This window comes from Carcharhinus amblyrhynchos, chromosome 1, assembly GCF_965287045.1.
Source record: "Carcharhinus amblyrhynchos chromosome 1, sCarAmb.v2.hapA, whole genome shotgun sequence".
NCBI classification, from domain to species: domain Eukaryota; kingdom Metazoa; phylum Chordata; class Chondrichthyes; order Carcharhiniformes; family Carcharhinidae; genus Carcharhinus; species Carcharhinus amblyrhynchos.
The window spans coordinates 174,363,492-174,385,319 of NC_137324.1; the positions used below are offsets into that span (position 1 = coordinate 174,363,492).

The 21,828-nt window shown below is 44.8% G+C and overlaps 1 protein-coding gene across 1 annotated transcript in view; it reads left to right on the plus strand.

Annotated features, from left to right (window-relative positions):
* The window catches only part of grid2 (glutamate receptor, ionotropic, delta 2), a 956,474-nt gene that overhangs the window by 710,433 nt on the left and 224,213 nt on the right, over nt 1-21,828 (plus strand). The window contains exons 5-7 of the mRNA XM_080200204.1: nt 3,438-3,491; nt 12,919-13,092; nt 21,074-21,235. Of these exons, the coding sequence (XP_080056330.1) occupies nt 3,438-3,491; nt 12,919-13,092; nt 21,074-21,235 (390 nt within the window). The remainder of the gene's footprint in view (nt 1-3,437; nt 3,492-12,918; nt 13,093-21,073; nt 21,236-21,828) is intronic.

Sequence of the window (21,828 nt, forward strand, 5' to 3'; positions counted from 1 at the left end):
AAAATTCTAACACCGAACACTGTGACGCCTGTCTCCAAGAAGACTTGACCTAGTCAGGCAGTGGGAGAGTAAAGCAGGTTAAAGTCAGTCACAAACAAGTACACGTTTTTGGACATTGTCCAGAACTGAAATCTGTCATGTTGTACATGACGTTATCGCAGAGTACACACAGTGGAGGGAAGCACCTCTGATGGATAGAACCACCTTGAGAATATTTCAACTCTCTATCAAACCTCAAGGATCATTTACTTCTAATTGTTTTGTCACCCACTTTAGTGAATAGCCAGTCTACTGGGGAAGAATAGAAACAATCATGGTCTTTTATCAAATTCCACAACCCTTGTAATCTTCAGCAAGACTAGTTCAAGACTATTATGAAAACCCCTTCACCCCAATATATATGTCTTCCAGATTAACAAGACAATCCTGTGTTCTTCTACCAAGCGCATAGCAAAACCTGGAATGCTGGTGGAGTGGTTATACCACTGGGCAACTCACCCAGTGGCTTATATTAATAACAAAATAGATTTAGGTTTTATTAAAAAAAACTGCTGGCATATCTTGAGAATGAAGAGTTGTAATAGGTTTAAGTGCTCAGAATGTAGGATTTGCTACTTTAGTGTAATGTGTTATGTTGACTGTTGGGTTGCTAATGAATTTATTCTAGTTGTTAAGTATGCGAACTGGACACTGTATACACTACCACAGAGAGGTTTTGGAACATTATGGGTGGCATGATGGTACAGTGGTTAGCACTGCTGCGTCACAGAGTCACTGGGTTTCCTCTGGGCGCTCCAGTTTTCTCTCACAATCCATTGATGTGCAGGGAAGGTTAATTGGCCGCACTAAATTGCCCCTTAGTGTCAGAGGGATTAGCAGGTTAACTACATGGGGTTACGGGGAATGGCCTCCTTCTGCTTTTTTTATTCATTTGTGGGACATGGGCATCATTGGCTGGACAGCATTTATTGCCCTTCCCTTGGAGGACAGCTGAGAGTCAACCACATTGCTGTGGCTCTGGAGTCACATGTAAGCCAGACCAGGTAAGGACAGCAGATTTCCTTCCCAAAAGGACATTAGTGAACCAGATGGATTTTTCCAATAATCAACAATGGTTTCATGGTCATCAGCAGATTCTTAATTCCAGATTTTTTTTTAATTGAATTCAAATTCCACCATCTGCCGTGGCAGGATTTGAACCTGGGTCCCCAGAGCATTACCCTGGGATTACGAATCCTGCGACAATATCACTACGCCACTGCCTCCTCCTACAGGGTTTTTATAATTTGGTGTCTCATACAGCCTAGTAGAACATGTACCCCAGACACATAAGACATGTTATAATAAAACTCCTGATTCGTATTGGTTCCTGATTCAGATATCTTATTCAGAATCATTAAGTAAATTGATCAAAAGCACAGACGATACCAAACTGCCCACAGGGATTTTTTTAATTCATTCATGGGATGTGGACACCACTGGTTAGGCCAGAACTTCTTACCCATCTGAGCTGTCATTGCAAACCACATTCTAGAACCGCTGCGGTCCATATGATGTAGGTACACCAACAATGCTGTTAGGGAGGCAATTCCAGGACTTTGACCAGTGACACTTGAGGAACCATAGGGTGAGATACTCCAGCCATGCTCATCCCAAAACCGGAAAATCCGACCCGAGGTCAATGGATATTGCATAGTCTGCCCTCCCTCCTCCACCCCATACCCCCCCACCCTCCCCCCAGCCCATTATGATTCCCGTAGCAGTCAGGAAGGGGAAAACCCCTCCCCATGATCTCTTTACAAATCAGAATTGTGTGTGACTTGAAGTAGAATCTTTAGGGGGTGATGGTGTGCCCATGGTTCTGGGTGCCCTTGCCCCTCTATAGAGGAGAGGTCATGGATTTGAAAGGCTTTGTCGAAGGAGCCTTGATGAGTTGCTGCAGGGCATCTTGTAGATGGGACACACTGCTACCACTGTGCATCTGGGGACCCAGGTTTGAATCCCGCCATGACAGTGTGGGAGGGAGTGCATGTTTAAGGCGGGGTAGCCAATGACATATTAACTCATTGGGCTCTTAGCCAGAGACAGAAAGGATTTTTTGTGTTTTTTTTTAAATGAGTGAGAACGGTTTCTGCTCCGATTAAAGCCAGCAGTTTTATAGAATTAAGGCGTACAATAAAAGACAAAACCACCGAGTCTGCTTATGAAATTGAAATTGATAAATATCTGGACATGAGTTGTTATTTCAAGCATTTCAAAATGGAAATTTACCTGGTGTTTAAGGGAAGGAACAAGCAAAACTTGTTAATTCCTGGAATCGAACAGAAATATTTGATTACTGTTTAGAGAATATTCCATTTGACTATAAAGATTGTCCAGAATTCCTGAAAGTGTAGTTTAGTGGGGTATATACATTTGGCTATTGATGAACATTCACGGTCGGCACGGTAACACAGTGGTTAGCACCGCTGCCTCACAGCATCAGGTACCTGGGTTTAATTCCAGCCTCGGGTCACTGTCTGTATGGAGTTTGCACATAATCCCCGTGTCTGCATGGGTTTCTTCCCGGTGCTCCGGTTTCCTCCCACAGTCCAAAAGATGTGCTGGTTAGCTGCATCGGCCATGCTAAATTCCCCCTCAATGTACCCGAACAGGCACTGGTGTGTGGCGACTTGGGGATTTTCACATTTGCTTCATTGCAGTGTTAATGTGAGCCTACTTGTGACACTAGTTAATAAACTTTAACTTTAGATATTGGGACACAGTGGAAGGTATTGTTTCTTGCGTGCTATACAAACAAAATATGCCATTCGTAGAGTACATGAGGAGAAGGAATGGAGAGGATATAGTGTTGCAGTCATAGCTATCACACTCACGGAGCGTGAGCAGACTCGATGGACCGAATGGCCTAATTCTGCCCCTGTGTCTCATGGTCTCGCTGTAGGAAGTATTGTTACGGCTGACCACAAGAATGTTATGCCAACCATGGCACGAGGAGGAGTATTTCTGCTGGGTTTCGGAAGCAGTGCTATTTGAATAGTCACCTCAATCTTTTTGTGATTAAGTCTGAAGATAAGAGAATAGAATGCTTTCCATTCAGCTCTTACAGTGCATCAGCTGGCTTCTGAGTTGGAACCCCTTCAGTCGGGCCTCAAAAATAAATTAAAAAATCGACTGCCAGATTCAGGGATCGAAGAAAAAAGGCGACAAAGTACTGAACAGCGTCTTGTACTTTCTCAGTCAATGAATAAAGGAGTTCCTTTTATTTTTAAAGATAAACACTTTGCAGGAACGGGAGAGAAAGAAAAAATGGCAGAGATTTGTTGTGGTGGTGGGGGTAACCCCATTGAGGAAGGGGTGACACCGTGTGTGTGTATCAAATGGTATTTCATTGGAATGACTGTATAAATGACAGATTGATCTTTTCCACTTCACAGGTTGTTGACTCCAATCTGGTGGCTTTCGATTGTCACTGGATCTTCATAAATGAGGTAATTGTTCGTGTGCGGGGCGGGAGGGCGAAACGAAGCAAAAATTCGACCAAAGTTTTGCCAAGTTGCAATAGATATTATAATTACTTTTTTTTTTGAAAATCCTGACCGTACAAAAAGGCGTGAATATGTGGAAGACCCCCTTGCTTGCTAATGACCCCCGCTACCCGTGGACTCTGGCAGAAACAAAGGGAATGGGAGATATATTTTAATAGTCCTTTTGGGAGGGATGATTGGCAGCACTATACTGCGGGGTGCCCTGGCCTGTCCTGCTGCCTGACAGTGTGTACTGGTGGCTTTCTTGTCTGAAATACAGGCTTCCTTTTGTCAGCCCACTGAATACGCCACAGCAGTGTCACTTTGCTTCATTCATACTTTGGTTCCTTGGCAAAACTTCTTGTCGCCTTCGCTGGAATCTGTCGTTAGAAAGCTTTTGTCTGCTTGGCTTGAGTCACCATGCTTGTTTTAAAGAGACATTGCCATTTCTTTTTTGGTTTGTGGTTGAAAATTAAACATACGTGGACCTTAAGGAACAACTGTCTGGCTTATGAGCTGAATTCAGTCAATTTTGACGAATACATGTCATACGGGGGCGAAAGTATAAGTTCATAGATTAACTGTTGCCCTGAGTGTTGCTGGCTGCAATTCTAAGGAGTTCAAGGATCAATAGTGTCAACTTCCACAGCCAGTTTCTTCCTCTTTATCCAGACCTCAGAACTCTCCATTACTAAGACACAGTGCATTATGTGGCCGTTTAGTGTTCAGACTTGATTCAGAGCAGTTCAACTGGTTGATGAGGTGTTAGCTAGCAGCAGGTCATCTGTTAGGAGCGGGCAGGTACAGGACAGACACCACCAACATCACTTCTTTCTTCCACCATTACTGACCCTCCCACCCATCCACCTCACCTCTCTACCACCTACCCCCACTTCCCCTTCCCCTACTTGCAATTTACTCAAACTGCAGGATGTGCCATACTAGATGCCTCCACAGGTAAGTGAGAAAATGCCCTCAGGTAGGGCAACTTAGACAGTTTCCCCAGAGCCTGTGGTAAAGCATAATTGATCAAGACAAATTGTTTGAGGGATGGGAGTGTGGCACTTCTGCAGTTAAGGGGACACAGCCAGAGTTAACGCATCCGTAAACAAATAACAAAGATTTGAGTGTTCTTCTTTTCTCAAAGGTAGGGGAGTCTAAAACTAGAGGATATAGGTTTAAGGTGAGAAGGGAGAGATATAAAAGCGTTGAGAGGGGTAATTTTTTCACACAGAGTATCTGGGATGAGCTGCCAGAGGCAGTAGTAGAGGCAGGTACAATTTTGTCTTTTAAAAAGCAGTTAGTTACATGAGTAGAATGGGTATGGAGGGACATGGGCCAAATGTGGGCAATTGGGACTAGCGTAGTGATAAACAAAAGGCAGCATGGGCTGAAGAGCCTGTTTCCATGCTGTAAACCGCCATAACTCTGTGACTCTATTCAACATTTGTACAGACACAAAAAATTCCTGCCAAACTGATTGTTTTTGGGAGTCCAGAAAGCATAGGTTCTCAGGAATTTGAAGTATATCACTGCTGGATGTATATTTACCAGATTGTATACCCACAACGAACTTCCCGACAATGTTACATCTGTAGATGTCGCCATTAACTTAGTTACTAAATGCAGGAATTATTGCAACATCATACCAAAATGAAAGAAACTGCATTATTCTCAGTCCTTCTGCACATGTACAACCTCCCCTGTCACAGATCTACCCAGTTTTCCAACTCTAGTTTGACAATTTTCTGGAGGATTAGTCCAATGACTTTCCATTTACAACGGTCGCACTTGGTCAAAACTGCCTTTCTTCTCCAATGCCCCCTCCTCCACCAACCTCTATTTTACTTTGCAAAACACTGAAGAAAAGCAGTGAAAGAAAATGTAAAAAGAAACAACTTCTAATGATTTTTCTCGGGGTGTTGCTCACACCAAATGTCCTAGCGATTCCTGGATGGTCCATAAGAATTCCGGATGGTTCAGTATCTTAACTCTCCCCTCTGCACACAAAACATCAAAGGGAAGGCTTTGTGAAATATTCTGTGATGACGATAGCCCACGGATGTTTAGAATATGCATCTGTAGTTTCACCTCTATTAATGTAATGGGGTAGAGATGCCAGCGTTGGACTGGGGTGGGCACTGTAAGAATTCTCATAACACCAGATTAAAGTCCAACAGGTTTATTTGGAATCACAAGCTTTTGGGGCGCTGCACCTTCATCAGGTGATCACTCGTGGCGACTCCTCGCTATTCACCTGATGAGGAGGTAGCGCTTCGAAAGTTTGTGATTCCAAATAAACCTGTTGGACTTTAACCTGGTGTTATGAGACTTCTTACTCTATTAATACATAATAGAGCTTACTCTATTAATTTGGAATAAGACTTGGCTATTCAGCTCTTCAAATCTATTCTTTCATTCAGTGACATCAAGGTTGACTTGTATGCTTAGTAAGATATTAACTTGGGAAGATAGAGGGATATAGGTAAGCCTAGTAGGTAGGGACATGTTCGGCGCAACTTGGGGGCCGAAGGGCCTGTTTGTGCTGAAGTTTTTCTATGTTTCTATGCTGAATATTGTATAGCTGTTAATTCCCTTGGCTACTCTATCAAATTCCTTTTACAACCCTAAAAATCTCAATTAAATTATCCTTTCACCTTCTGCACTCCAAGAATACGAATCTAGTTAAGTAATCCCTCCTCACCAGTTACTCTGGCGACGTTCTAGCTGATTTGTGTTGCACTTCTTCCAAAGTCAATAATATCTTTTCTCGGAGGCGGTTCCTAGAATTACAGACAAATGGTCCTTTATGCCTCACCAGCATTGAGGTTCCACGATACTGACTGGCAGGGATAAACACAATGAGGCACTCATTCATTCCAGTGACCCAGTAATCGCAGCGCAGTGAATCGAGTATGCAGATCACCACACCAGAGTCTCACATCCAACGCTTCCGCCAAACAGGGTTCCAGGGCAGGAGTGCACAGTCCCTGAATTTGTTTCAGCCAGTTGATTGGTGACTGGCTCTCAGATATAGACATAGGCCAGGAATTTCCTCAAAGCTCCTGCCAAGCTCCTGGCAAAGAGAGTGGCAGCAGCAGCTCAGAGAAAATTAGTGGCAGTAGTTACTGTCGACGTGAAGTACCCAGGTAATCAGTTCACTATCCTCAGCGTTGCAGTGAGGTTCCAAGGCTGTGGGACTATTGAGATTTTTTTAAAATTTGTCAGCGTAGCATGACACCATTCTCCCACTCTTACCCAAATACAGTAAATGGGGTGGGTGTGGAGAGAGGGTGGGGGGGATGCTGAGAGGGAGTGCGTGGGTGCTGAGAGCGGGTGGGTGTGGAAAGTGTGGGTGGGTGGGTGCCGAGAGAGAGAGTGCATGGGTGCTGAGAGGGGGTGGGTGCAGAAAGTGTGGGTGGGTGGGTGCTGAAAGAGAGAGTGCATGGGTACTGAGAGAGGGTGGGTGTGGAAAGTGTGGGTGGGTGGGTGCTGAGAGGGGGCGGGTGCAGAAAGTGTGGGTGGGTGGGTGCTAAGAGGGAATGTGTGGGTGCTAAGAAGGGGTAGGTGCGGAGAGTGTGAGTGGGTGGGTGCTGAGAGGGGGTAGGTGTGGAGAGTGTGTGGGTGCTGAGAGGGGGTAGGTGTGGAGAGTGTGTGGGTGCTGAGAGGGAGTGAGTGTGGAGAGTGGGTGGGTGCTGACAGAATGTTGGTGGGTGCTGACAGCATGTTGGTGGGCGCTGGGAGAATGTTTCCTCCCCTGGGGGGCTCAAACCACAGGGCACAGTGTAAAAATTAGGGGTCTCCCATTTAAGACTGAGGTAAGGCAAAATTCTATCGCTCTGATGGCCATTAGTCTGTGGATTTGTCTTTCAAAGAGCAGTGGAGGCTGGGTCATTGATTATTGATTGGTGAGGCAGTTGAGGGTTATGGGGGGAGGCAGACTGGAAAATGGAGTGGAGACCACAATCTGATCAGCCATGATCTTATTGAAAGGTGCAGCAGGCTCGAGGAGCGGAGGGGCCTCCTCCGAAAGCTTGATGTCTTTGTTCTAATCGTGTGTTGTGAGTGCAAAGTCTTTCTGTGAAGGAAAAGAGGCTAAAAGTTGGGGATAAAGCCAAGTTGGGGAAATTCTGGGTGAATTGTGTTCCTGGAGCTTTCATGGCATACTGCCCCCATTCCCACATTCCTGCCATTGGACACCGGGCACCATCCTCACAGCTCGCACACGTCTATTGGTCAGAAAACAGAGTCTTTTGGTGACCTGGCTGGAGGATTCTTGACTATCAGTCAGTCAGACATTTTCACCACCTCCCATATTTTTAGAATGAAAACAATATAAAAATGTTTGACGAAACAAAAGCAAACAGCCTTTTCTTTCTGTAATTCTCTGATTCTTATTCCTGAGCTACTCATGTCAGTGTGCTGTAGGTTAATGTAGATCTGTATACGATGACCCTACTTTTGCAGCCCCAAGGATCATGCTTTTGTGTGTACTCAAAGTATAAGACCCCCCTCCCCTCCCCGCCACCCCACTTCAGCTATATTTGCATGGGTGGTCAACCTTAATTTCTTTTTCACCACAGAACTGCATGTTTTCCTCCTTTGCCTTCTGCTAATCTTCCCTCACTGGAATAGATCCCTTTTCTCCATTCATTCCCCATCCACTCCTTTCAAATTCCTGAAAGATCAAGAGAAATTTACTGTTTTATCTAGAAAATAGCACCTTCAACAATGCAGCATCCCTCAGCACTGACCCTCTGACAGTGCGGCACTCCCTCAGCACTGACCCTCTGACAGTGCGGCGCTCCCTCAGCACTGACCCTCTGACAGTGCGGCGCTCCCTCAGCACTGACCCTCTGACAGTGCGGCGCTCCCTCAGCACTGACCCTCTGGCAGTGCGGCGCTCCCTCAGCACTGACCCTCTGGCAGTGCGGCGCTCCCTCAGCACTGACCCTCTGACGGTGCGGCGCTCCCTCAGCACTGACCCTCTGACAGTGCGGCGCTCCCTCAGCACTGACCCTCTGACAGTGCGGCGCTCCCTCAGCACTGACCCTCTGGCAGTGCGGCGCTCCCTCAGCACTGACCCTCTGGCAGTGCGGCGCTCCCTCAGCACTGACCCTCTGGCAGTGCGGCGCTCCCTTCAGAGGGTGGTGAATGTGTGGATCTCACGACCACAGAATGTAGCCGAGGTCAAGATGTTCTGTGATTTCAGGAAAAATTTAGATGTAGCTCTTGGGACTAAAAGGATCAAGGGATATGGAGAGGGAAGGGAGAATCAGGATATTGGATTTGATCATCAGCTGTGATCAAAATGAATGGCGGAGTAGGGTCAAAAGGCCAAATGGCCTATTCCTGCTTTTAGTTCCTATGTTTCTACATCTTTAATCCAGGGCTTTGTTTTGCTGTCTGTGGCCTGCTTCAGAGGATTAGAGGGAAGAGGACAAAATAAAGCAAAATAAAATACTTCAACATTCTGCCCTAGTGACTGTAGTGAAATGTGGAGAAACAGATCTCTCTCCAGAACTAATTAGACCTCAAATGTGTTAATTATTGAGCGGGTGAATCTTGGTTCTTCCTTAATGATTCTAAACAAGGCGCATGCACCAGTGGGAGAAAAACACAAGGCTGTTCCCTGCAGCTTTTCATGTGGTGATTGTGAGAATATGGGGCTGTATGAATTAGCAAAATTAATTAACGCAACGTCCCTTGCTGCCAAGCTTTTATTTAAGGACTGCGCTTTATAGAGCCCCGGTTCATTCAATAACAACAAAAGTATGTTCATGTCATGCTGTGCAAAGGAACATTACGAATGAATGGGTTATTTTCAAAGCGAAAACCTCCCTTAACATTGCAGAGGGATGTTGGATACAAATGCATCAATTCTTAATACCACACAACAGGATTTCAATCTAATCTCCTGAACAAGAGTGTGGAAGCTCTGCATTTTTGTAGACCATTGACATGAGCCTTGTAAGTATGTTCCCATAGGTGTGCCCGCATCCCAATATTTGATTTGATTTATTATTGTCATGTGCATTGGGATACAGTAAAAAATATTCTTTCTTGCGCACAATACAGAGAAAGAATACTATTCATAGAGCACATAGTGGAGAAGGAAAGGAGAGGGTGCAGAATATAGTGTTGCAGCCGTAGCCAGGGTGTAGAGAAAGATCAGCTTACTATGAGGTTGGTCCATTCAAAAGTCTGCTGGCAGCAGGGAAGAAGCTGTCCTTGAGTCAATTGGTACATGACTTTTGTATCTTTATTCCAACAGAAGGAAGTGGAAGAGAGTATGTCCAGGGTGGGTGGGGTCCTTGATTATGCTGGCTGCTTTGCCGGGGCAGCAGGAAGTGTAGACAGAGTCAATGGAAGGGAGGCTGGTTTGCCTGATGGATTGGGCTACATTCGCAATGCTTTGTAGTTTCTTGTGGTCTTGGGCACAGCAGGAGCCCATACCACGCTGTGATACAACCAGAAAGGATGCTTTCGATGGTGCATCTGTAGAAGTTGGTGAGAGTCTACCAGCGTCACTTCTGCTCTGATGTACAAATTATCTTCCAGTGAAGGAACTGAACTGAGATTGATGCTTTGCAAATCTCCAGGCCAGAAATCTCAGACACAAAAGCAGCATAAGGCAAATATCACAGTATCACGTGTAGCACAGAAGGAGGTTATTTGGCCCCTCTTGGCAACGCTGACTCTTTGAAGGAGCTGTCCAATTAAGTCCCACTCCTTAGCTCTTTCCCCACAGCCATGTAACAGAACAGAATCCAGATGCCCGAGCTCTGTAGGCCAGAATCCCCTGGGTCCTAGGTCGGATGCTGTGCTGTAGATTTCGTTCTCCTATGTTCTGTGTACTTCCTGAGGCTAAACCTGAATCCCCAACCTCTGAAGCACAGCCACTGTGCCAGTTAAAACAAACGAGTTGGCAACATCATTGAACTAGCACAAAAGATGAGTGCAGACCAGTTAGCCAGTGCCTCGTACAAATGCCCATGAGCATGATATAAATACAAGAGGTGTCTTTAGGCAGTAACACTGAACTGCCGATAGCAATATAATATGTGCACTCTTACTCATTTTCTGTTTAATTGAAGTCAGGGCAGCATCTGTTTCATCCTGGTCCTTTCACTATCACCCAATGGCAATTTCACCCCAAATCCTTGCTCTCAAATATTCCCATTTTTACAACAGGTGAACAATATTAATATTTGGAGATTGGGCCTTTTTTTATCATCAATTTTCTTTTATCCATTTGTGAGACATGGGCATCGCTGGCTGCCCTGCGTTCATTGTCCATCCCTAGCTGCCCAAGGGCAGTTGAGAGTTAACCACATTGCTGTGGCCCTGGAGTCACACGTAGGCCAGACCAGGTAAGGATGGCAGATTTCCTTCCCTAAAGGATATTCGTGAACCAGATGGGTTTTTCCAACAATCGACAATGGTTTCATGGTCATCAGTAGATTCTTAATTCCAGATATCTTTTTGTTGAATGCAAATTCCACCATCTGCTGTGGCGGGATTCAAACCCGGGTCCCTAGAATACTAGTTGAGTTTCTGGATTAATAGTCTGGCGATAATAACTCTAGACCATCACCTCCCACATACCATTCCATACTTTAACAATACGTAGCCTCATTTTATTACCATCAGTTCACACTGGCTGGAAATACGCCAACACAGAGATAAAAGATAGCCCACTTACACTCTTCTCTTCCTCACAGAGGGTAGAGACTACTTTTTGAAGGTTTCTCACACCACTTTTACTCCCTCGCCCCCAAGTTTGCCATGTCATGCTTTACAGGGAGGAGGCAAAGTATGAATAGCCCCTTCTCAATGCTGGGTGACATTAGGAGGACATGCCATTTTGCCACAAGTCTCATAAGTTCAGAAGTTCATAAGATAGAGGACAGAATTAGGCCATTCAGTCCATCCAGTCTGCTCTGCCATTCGATCATGGCTGATGTGCTCCTTATCCCTATTTTCCTGCCTTCTCCCCTTAACCTTTCAACCCATTACCAATTAAAAATCTAACTCCTCCTTAAATGGACTCACTGTCCCCAACATCCACCACATTTTGGGGTACAGAATTCCACTGATTCACAACCCTCTGGGAGGAGTAGTTTCTCCTCAACTCTGTTTTAAACTTGCTACCCCTTATCCTCAGACTATGACCCGTCATCCTAGAATGCCCCACCAGAGGAAGCGCTCGCTCCATGTCTGCTTTATCCAGACCTTTTATCATCTTTTGTGCCTCAATTTGATCTCCTCTCAAGTCTTCTAAATTCCAGAGAATATAGCTAAACTCTTCAACCTCTCTTCATACGACAACCCCCTCATCTCTGGAATCAATCTAGTGAACCTCCTCCGAACTGCCTCCAATGCCACTATACCTTTCCTCAAATAAAGGGAGCAAAAACTGTGCGCAGTACCCCAGGTGTGGCCTCACCAATGCCTTGAATAGTTGCCATAATGCTTCCTTCTCGTTTGTAGTCAGTTCCTTTAGCTGTAAATGCCAACATTCCATTCCGAACAGGAAGGTGGTGCTGGTCGGAAAGGGCGAGGGAGCAATTGCCTGAAAAGCCCTAAAATCAAATGTTCAATTCACTCGAAATCAGCGAGAAACAATAGCAGCTTATCATTTCCCCCTTCGATCAGAGGTTGTAATATTTAATTTGCCACAGGCAAAAAGACGTCAGCTTGATAAGAAGCTGACAGTTTGTTTTTCTTTCACAAGACGAAAGAGAATGGCATTGTCTGCCTGTCTGTCTATTTCATTCTGTGTGATTTCTTTCCATCCTCCCCCCCCACCCCTCGGCTTTGTTTTGCTGGAATAATTGAAAACGAGTTTTGCCGCAGAAGTGAAGTAATGAGAATTCCGCCGTGGATTTGTGGGGTTTTTTTTTTGTACGCTCGCTTCGCTGGCGAGCGTCAGGCTTATCGTTCCACTGAGTGACACATTGGAGAGTGAAATGTTTTCTGTTCAGCCGTCAGTGTCAGCCTTAAGTACCCTGAGCTTCAAGTGCTGCTAGGATCAAGCAAAATGTATACTCTGCCCCCCAGAGTACAGGCTAAAGGTTTCTGTCAAACCGAAACTTCAGTCGGATGCTAGCTCGCAAACAGTATGTGTGATATGCCAAACAGAAGAGATTAGACACTGTTGCATGCGATGGAATCCTTCCAGCATTGCAATCTGTGGTTACTTTACCTAGTCTTCTGGTGTTAAAGCTGATGAACAGGCTAAAATTCCAATACCAACTCCCAGCTGCTGGTTTAACACCGTGATGTTCAGGGGCAGGGAGGTAGAGGGAGTCTTTTAAAAAGCAAAGGAAGTGAAGAAAATAGTGGTGCGACCTACACCTTAACGGAAACTGTTTCTTCCATTTCCCAGGAGTTAAGTGATGGTGATGTCCAGGAGCTGGTGAGGCGGTCAATTGGAAGGTTGACGATAATTCGGCAGACCTTTCCCATGTCTATTAACACCACTCACAGCTGTATTCGTGGCAAACACAGAATCTCCCCAGTACTATGTGATCCCAAGGATCCTTACAAGACTAACATGGAGGTAGGACTATTTCAACTCAGCCAACATAATACATTTTAAAACTATGGTGTAGAGTTAAAACTAAACTTGTTGATGCTGAGAATGTATTCTTTTTTATATATGATGAGCGATGTGCCCATTGTTACTATGCTGTGTGTGCCCTGAAAGACCACTTATGCGTGCATCAGAGTGCCCACAGACACAAGTGCACACATGGATACGTACACAACTACACACAATCACGTGACGCCACGCGTGTACACACAGATGAAGGGGCAGTGCTCCAAAAGCTGGTGCTACCAAACAAACCCGTTGAACTTTATCCTGGTGTTGTGAGACTGCTTACTGTGTACACAAATATACATCTGTCCAAGACCTGTCCAGATGAAAAGATGAGGAGAAATTAAACAGTTTGAGCTGGTTCTCACTGGAGTGTAGAAGGACGAGAGGGGATCTGATCGAGGTGTATAAAATTCTAAAAGGGATTGATAAAGTAAATGTAGACCAAATGTTTCCTCTAATGGGGCAATCTCAAACAAGAAGTCACAGGGTATAGGTTGAGAGGCGGTAGATTTAAAACTGAGATAAGAAGGAACTTCTTGCACAGTATGGTAAATTTGTGGAACGCACTGCCCCATAGTGTGGTGGAATCTGAATTGCTGAATGGTTTTGAGTAAGGAGATACATATATTTCTAATAAACAAAGGGAAAAGTGGGACATGGGGAACAGGTGGGAAGGTGAATTTGAGACCAGGGAGAGATCAGCCATGATCTGATTGAATGGTGGAGTGGGCTCAGAGAGGTGAATATTTCTACTCCTAATCCCTATGCTCCTATCCTTACACAGGATACTAGAATCGTAAGTATTGAAACATAGTCACTGATGTTTAAATACATAATGACAGACAGTGAAGGAGGGAAGGTTAAGTGAAATTATCTTCTTGGCAGAGACCCTCATTCTCCGGAAGTGGATATAAGGTAATCTCAGCGCGAGTTAAAATCATAGAACCCTACAGTGCAGAAGGAAGCTATTTGACCTTTCTAATCTGCACCGAACACAATCCCACTCAGGCCCTATCCCCATGCATTTAACCTAGCTAGTCCCCCTGACACTAAGGGGCAATTTAGCATGGCCAATCCAGCTTACCTGCACATCTTTGGGCTCCATAATGTGGAGTTGCCAGCATTGGACTGGGTAGGCACAGTAAGTAGTCTCACAACACCAGGTTAAGGTCCAACAGCTTTATTTGGCATCACAAGCTTTTGGAGTGCTGCTCCTTCATCACTTACCTGTTGAAAGAGCAGCGCTCTGAAAGCTCATGCTACCAAATAAACCTGTTGGACTTTAACCTGGTGTTGTGAGACTATTTACTGCATCCTTGGACTTTGAGAGGAAACCAGAGCAGCTGAAGAAAACCCATGCAGACACGAGGAGAATGTGCAAACTCCACACAGACAGTGACCCAAGCCAGGAATCGAACCGGGGTCACGGAGTGTGAGGCAAGAGTGCTAACCATTGTGCCACCATACTTTCCAATAGTTACTTCCTACTTTTTTAAATAGACAGAAAATGTTACGGAGTGTGCCTAAATCTTCCACAAACCTACTTCCCTGAGCGACATTTTCCACCCAAAGCAGATTTATTGTGAGATCAATCCTATTACTTTATTCCACGGATGAATTACAATGGATATTTTGAGCTATAATGTGTGACTAAGTTGTCAAATGACAATCACATGAGATACTGGACGGCACACCTGGCACACATTGGGATGGCATTTGTAATTTAAAATAAATGAATAAATGAAATCTCACATTATCTGTATGAAATTTATGCAGATGCGAAGGACATTGGTTGCAAGCCAGAAATTCTTGATGCAAACCAACCATCCACCCAACCAGGCTTGATTTCTCGTTATCCAAACCCTTTTCAGAGTTTAACATTTCATCAGGAAACAATTATCTCCACTTGTTTCCTTAAATTATTTTCAGACCCCAAAAATGTGTCATTCAAACTTTTAACAACGCTTTCAACTTGCGTTTATGTAACGTTTAAAACACTGAAGGATGCCCCAAGTTGTTTTGCAGGAGCACTGCTGAGCAGAACTTGACTTCAGCCCAATTAGGAGACATTAGGAATGGTAAACAAAAGTTGGGTCAAGGAGATGAAAGCTAAGGATAGGGTGCCCAAAGGATAGGGTAGAGGTAGAGAGATTCTTCCCGCTTAGAAAGGACAGCAGGACTAGAGGGCACAGCCTCAAGATGGGGGGGGGGGCAGTTTAGATCAGAGTTGAGGAGGAACTTCTTCACTCAAAGGCTGGTGAATCTCTGGAATTCTCTGCCCATTGAAGCGGTGGAGGCTACCTCGTTGAATATGTTTCAGTCACGGGTAGATAGATTTCTGATGGATAAGGGAATTAAGGGTTATGGGGAGCAGGCGGGAAAGTGGAACTGATCCACTTCAGATCAGCCATGATCTTATTGAATGGCGGAGCAGGCTGAAAGGGCTAGATGGCCTACTCCTGCTCCTATTTCTTATGTTCTTATGTAAGGAGTATCTAAGGAGAGAGAGGTGTGGAGTGGTGTAAAGTGAGAATTTTGTAGCTTAGGACCTCGATTTCATTGAATCCTACAGCACAGAAGGAGGCCATTCAGCCCATCGAGTCTGCATCAACCACAATCCCATCCAAGCCCTATCCCCATAATCCTTTACTCTGCTAATCCCCCTCATGCTAAGGGGCAATTTAGCAAGGCCAATCCACCTAAACCTGCCCATCTTTGGACTGTGGAAGGAAACCAGAACACCCAGAGGAAACCCAGCTGACACAAGGAGAATGCAAACTCCACACAGATAGTGACCCAAGCTGGGACTCAAACACAGGTCCCTTGTGGTGTGAGGCAGTAGTGCTAACCACTGTGCCACCTAGTGCTTCTACAGTGACCCAATGTACACCTCATATCACAAGATGTGATACTGGAATCCAGAGAGATGGTAAACTGGACTCCTTATTCCTATTGTTGCAATATTCCAAGTAGGTTATAACTGGGAATGTCATTAGTCCCACCAGTGGGAGAGGGGTGAAAAGCAGAGGTCGTGCTAGGTGCTAGAACTGGAGGAGATCTAATGGAGCTGGAGGAGAATGGAAAGGGACAACAGTAAGATACACCTTTAACATGGGAAAGAGTCAACAGAAAGCTGCAGCAAACCACTGGGAACTAGCTGGAGAAGGAAAGCAAAGAAAAGAATAATGGAGAGTTAGGAAGGGAGGGATTAATGCATCGGGCTGACCTGGAAGGTCTCTTTTTCAACTCTGTCAAGTAAGAGTCCATAACTCAATGGCTATTCACAACTAGCGAGGCATTGAGTGTTAACGGCATGGTAGCGCAGTGGGTTAGCACTGCTGCCTCACAGACCAGGGACCTGGATTTGATTCCCAGCTTGGGTCACTGTCTATCCGGAGTTTGCACATTCTTTCCATGTCTGCGTGGGTTTCCTCCAAGTGCACCGGTTTCCTCCCACAATCCAAAGATGTGCGGATTGGGTGGATTGGCCGTGTTAAATTGCCCCTTAGTGTCAGAGGGACTAGCTAGGGTAAATTAAGAGGTTATGGTGAAAGGGCCTGGGTGGAATTAGTGCAGTGGTTGGCGCAGACTCAATGGGCCAAATGGCCTCCTTCTGCACTGTTGGATTCTGTGATTCCTTATAGACAGTTTGTTAGTGTATTGACATTCCCAGAAACAACCTACTTTATTGGAATATTGCAACAATAGGAATATGGGAACCCAGTTTGCCATCTCTCTGGATTCCAGTAGATTCCATCTGTCTTGTGACATGAGGTGTACACTGGGTCACTGCAGAAGCACTGGGTTGCACTGACTGGCAGCCAAGGACTTAGAACAATAAAGGTTTACGATTAGATCTGAGCATGCCGTGTTACTGCCCACGGTCCAGGGAGAACTCCAGTGCTCTTGACACCTCACCCCTTTTGTACCCATGACATCCCAGTGTTCACATGAGACCTCCCCCATCCCCCAAGCCCAGTCTAAAGCCACTTTTCTCCATTTAATTCAAGTTGTGTTTTATTAACAATAGCATTTTCCGTTCTTCCTGCCCTTTCCTGCATTCTTTTTTTAAAATCTAATCAGTCTCCAGCTTAAGAAAACAGCAAGCATTTTGATATTCATTTTACTTTACAAGAATAAAGTATTGTGATCACTCCATGTCACTGATTAACAGCAGCTCTAACAATGAGATCCAACCTCAGATTATGAAATATGCTATCGTTTGAAAATATAGAACTTGCTGCAAATTGTCTAGAAAATTAACACAAGTGCTATTAAAAGATCACGGAAATAGAGTTTAATTAGAATTATGTTATTTACTGTAGAGCTTTAAAAACTGTAATAAATAATGTGATTCTAATTAGTCTGCGATATAAATTATTTCCATCATGGAAAAAATTACAACATACTTTTTTTTAAAAGAAATATTAAGTAGTGGGTGTGTTAATTAGATTCCACTGATCTAGATACTTGAATAGCAGTGAGAACTCCAATTAATCTTGAGCCCAGGAGGAGGATGTTGGGTCTCTTGTGAAATTTCAAACTGACAGCACTCACCTGCTAATGTTACACGGAGGAAAGGTTAGATCGTTACGCTGAAGTGCACAATCCCTACTGTTCCTGCACATCAGGGTGCACTGGTATTTTGGCAGTGCTACTCTGATTGGTGAGCTGAATTGGAAATTTGAAATGTAATAGTTATATAAACGCAATCTCAGTTTTCATCAACAATGAGTGAATTCTAAGACATGTTGAGATTTTTTTTTGATATCCACGGCATGTAAATTGTGCCAGGCGCGCAATAAGCAGGTGATAAATTCTCTGGCTGCAAGCAAAAAATATTACCCAATTTTTGCACTGACTTGTTGTGATGCCGCTGGTATTGGATCCCCATTCACGCCTTTCCAGGCTCAACAATTGCAATGCACTCCTGATTGGCTTTCACCCTTCTATCGAATTGAATGCAAACAAAACCCTTCTGCCTTTTTCCACTGTTAACCAACCTTTTGCCCATTAGCCCTCTGTTTACTGACTTAAATTGCCTCCAGATCCCTTGATTTTATAATCCGTGTTCCCGTGCTCAAAGCTCTTCATGGCCTCTCCAGCTCCGTAATGTTCTCCAGCGCTCTGTAACCATTGTGCTCCTTCAACTCTGACCTCCTGGTTTTACCTCCCAATCCTTCACCTCCTCACTGCTGGCTGTCCATGCAGCCCTCTGAGCCTGAGACTCTAGAAATCCCTCTCCGAGCCTCATTGGGCAGGATTCTCCCGCCACATTCGCCTGAAACCCAGAGATTCCCGCCCGACTTTAACGGACCTTTACATGGCCCGTCCCCCTCCTTCCCCCCCACTCGTTAGAATTCCAGTGGCGGGCGAGATGGAGAATTCCGGCCATTGACTCTCCAGCCCCATCTTGGCCTTTTAAATGGGGCCTAAAATCTCCCTCTTTCACCAAGCCTTTGGCCTCTTGCCCTCAACGTCTCCTCTCTTGGATCTGTTTCAGTTCTTGACTCACCTTTTCTTGTCTCTCTCAGTTCCTGTGACGCGCACATTTTACAACATGAATGGTTCCCTATAACTACAAGTTATCGTTGGTACTTATTTTACAGAACCACACATGTGGACCTCATTAATGACTGCCAAGGTGTTTAAATGTTTCCATAAATTTTATCCCCAGCCCACACATTCCAATATAGAATTGAGGTTGCAATATAACTCACGCCTGTCATCTTGCTTCAAGCAATCTCCTTTTTATTTCAAACATTTTATTTGCTGTGAAATTTGTTCTCCAAAATAAATCCGAGCTGAAGCTTACCTGCAATTCTCTTCTGCACTGAATAGAAAACAAAAGGCTGCCCTAAGAACATAGGGATTGTCGAGGTGAAAATCCGGCTAGTTTGTCTTCCAACATCCAAGTGGTCCCGTGATAGAACGATAATGGAGTTGTTGATGAGCCGTTGGAGTGAATAAGACTCAGATATATTGCGGAGAGCTTTGAGAATCAAGGACCTGAAGTCCCCTCTTCCTCCCAAGACCATTTTCCTTACCATCCATCATGTCACTAATTACTTGCATGCTATATCCGATATCCTATTTGTTTTTTGGAAGACATTGGGATAGCACAGTGGTTAGCACTGCTGCCTCACAGAGCCAGGTTCAATTCCGGCCTTGGGTCACCGTCTGTGTGGAGTTTGCAAATTCTCCCCATGTCTGCATGGGTTTCCTCCAGGTGCCCCGGTTTCCTCCCACACTCCAAAGATATGCAGGTTAGGTGGATTGGCCATGGTTACAGGGTTAGGGCAGGGGTTTGGGCCTAGGTAAGGTATTCTTTCAGAGAGTCGGTACAGACTTGAAGAGTTGAATGGCCTCTCCTGCTACAGGGACTCTATTCTATATAATGCCAAGCTTCAGTAACAAAATAGACAAGAAATCTACTGCTTTCTGCTTGAAGTTGGCAACATATGGATAACAACAACTTAAGGGAACCAGCAGAAAATGATCAACCAATTCAGCACCTGATCTTTTATTATCTTCAGTGAAGCAGCTTTATATTGGCATGTAAGAAGCACTAAGGTATCTAACGTCAATAAATGAATGCTTCTTTCTCATTCAAAAGACAATTTTAAGCAAGATTGAATTCCAATCCTCTCACTTCTGTCAAGTTAGAATCTCTACAGTGCAGAGGAAGACTATTTGGCCCATCAAGTCTGCACTGACCATAATCCCATCCAGACCTGATCCCCATAGCCCCACTTATTTAAGAACATAAGACCGTAAGAACTAGGAACAGGAGAAGGCCATCTGGCCCCTCGAGCCTGCTCCACCATTCAATAAGATCATGCTAGATCTTTTCGTGGGCTCAGCTCCACTTACCCGCCCACTCACCATAACCCTTAATTCCTTCACTGTTCGAAAATTTATCCATCCGTGGCTTAAAAACATTCAATGAGGTAGCCTCAACTGCTTCACTGGGCAGGGAATTCCACAGATTCACAACTCTTTGTGTGAAGAAGTTCCTCCTCAACTCAGTCCTAAATCTGCTTCCCCTTATTTTGAGGCCATGCCCCTAGTTCTAGTTTCACCTGCCAGTGGAAACAGCTTCCCTGCTTCTATCTTATCTATTCCCTTCATAATTCTATATGTTTCTATATGATCTCTTCTCATTCTTCTGAATTTCAATGAGTATAGCCCCAGTCTACTCAGTCTCGCCTCATAAGCCTGTTAGTCTCCCTAACACTGAGGGGCAATTTTCCATGGCCAATCAACCTAACCCACACATCTTTGTAGTGTGGGAGGAATCCGGAGCATCCAGAGGAAATTCACACAGACACAAGGAGACTGTGAAACTCCACACAGACAGTGACCTGAGGCCCGGGTCCCTGACACTGTGAAGGCAAAAAACTGGAATAAAAAGTGCTGGCTCAGCAATGATGACCATTAGGCCGTCGTAAAAACTCAGACGTCAAAATCTGCCTTTGTCACTTGGTCTGGCCTACACATGAGTCCAGACCCCAAAGCAATGTGGTTGGACTCTTAAATACCCCTTTGAAAAGCCCCAGAAAGCCACTCAGTTCAAAGGGCAATTAGGGATGGGCAGCAAATGCTGGCATTGCCAACGATGACACCTTAGCCGGTGAAAGAATTTAACAAAGTGCTGAGTTCATGCAATTTTCTGCATTCCTTGCTCCATATGGCTCAGTGCCTGCTGGTTTCTAATTTAACTCCATTCCCTATTAATACTCACATTTTGGCTGACAATATTATTGACTTGGCACACTGCAAGCATTGAATGCTCCTGCGCTGATATGCCACGAGTGGCTGAGACTATTATCTGATCTCGTCATTTTATTTTACCTCTTTGAATACATACAGCGTGTGATTTTTTTTTTCTTGCGTCGACTCGCGAAAATGTTAACTCTGAGGTTTGCAACGTGCACAGATCACCAATCTCTACATCTACGACACCGTGGTGCTCCTGGCACATGCCTTTCACAAGAAGCTGGAGGATCGGAAGTGGCATAGCATGGCCAGCTTGACGTGCATCAGGAAGAACTCAAAGCCTTGGCAAGGTGGACACTCAATGTTAGAAACCATCAGGAAGGTATTATCAGATGCTGCACCAAATTAGTCATCTCTTTGTGTTCTTTTGATGTCCAGTGCAAAAGATAAACTAAATACTGGCATAAAAGTACCCAGTAATGATACAGTATGCTGTAATATATTTTATTATGAGGGGTTCTGAGAGAGTAAACATGTAGAAATTATTCCCGCTGGTGAGAGGGTGGGTAACAGAAGACATAGACTTAAGATCGTTAACAAAAGAGCCCGAGGCAAGAAGAACACATTTTATGCAGCAAGTTATTATGATTTGGAATACACTCCCTCAAAGGGTCGCAGAGTTGACAGTGACTTGCCTTGAAACGTTGGGAGAAGGGGCAAAATATTTAGGGTTGTTGGGCAAGCACATTAACTAGGCTAACTAGAAAGCTCTTTCAGTGGTCCATCGGAGGGAAGGTGGGCCGAATGGCCTGCTTCTGGGACGCACGATGCCATGAAGTCGAAACGTCAAGGTTCCAGCCGAAATTACGGGCGGGGTTTTCTAGCCGCGCTCGCCCCGAAACCGGAAAATCCCACCCGAGGTCAGCGGACCTTTCCACGGTCTGCCCCTCGCTTACTCCCATTCCCGCGGTGGGC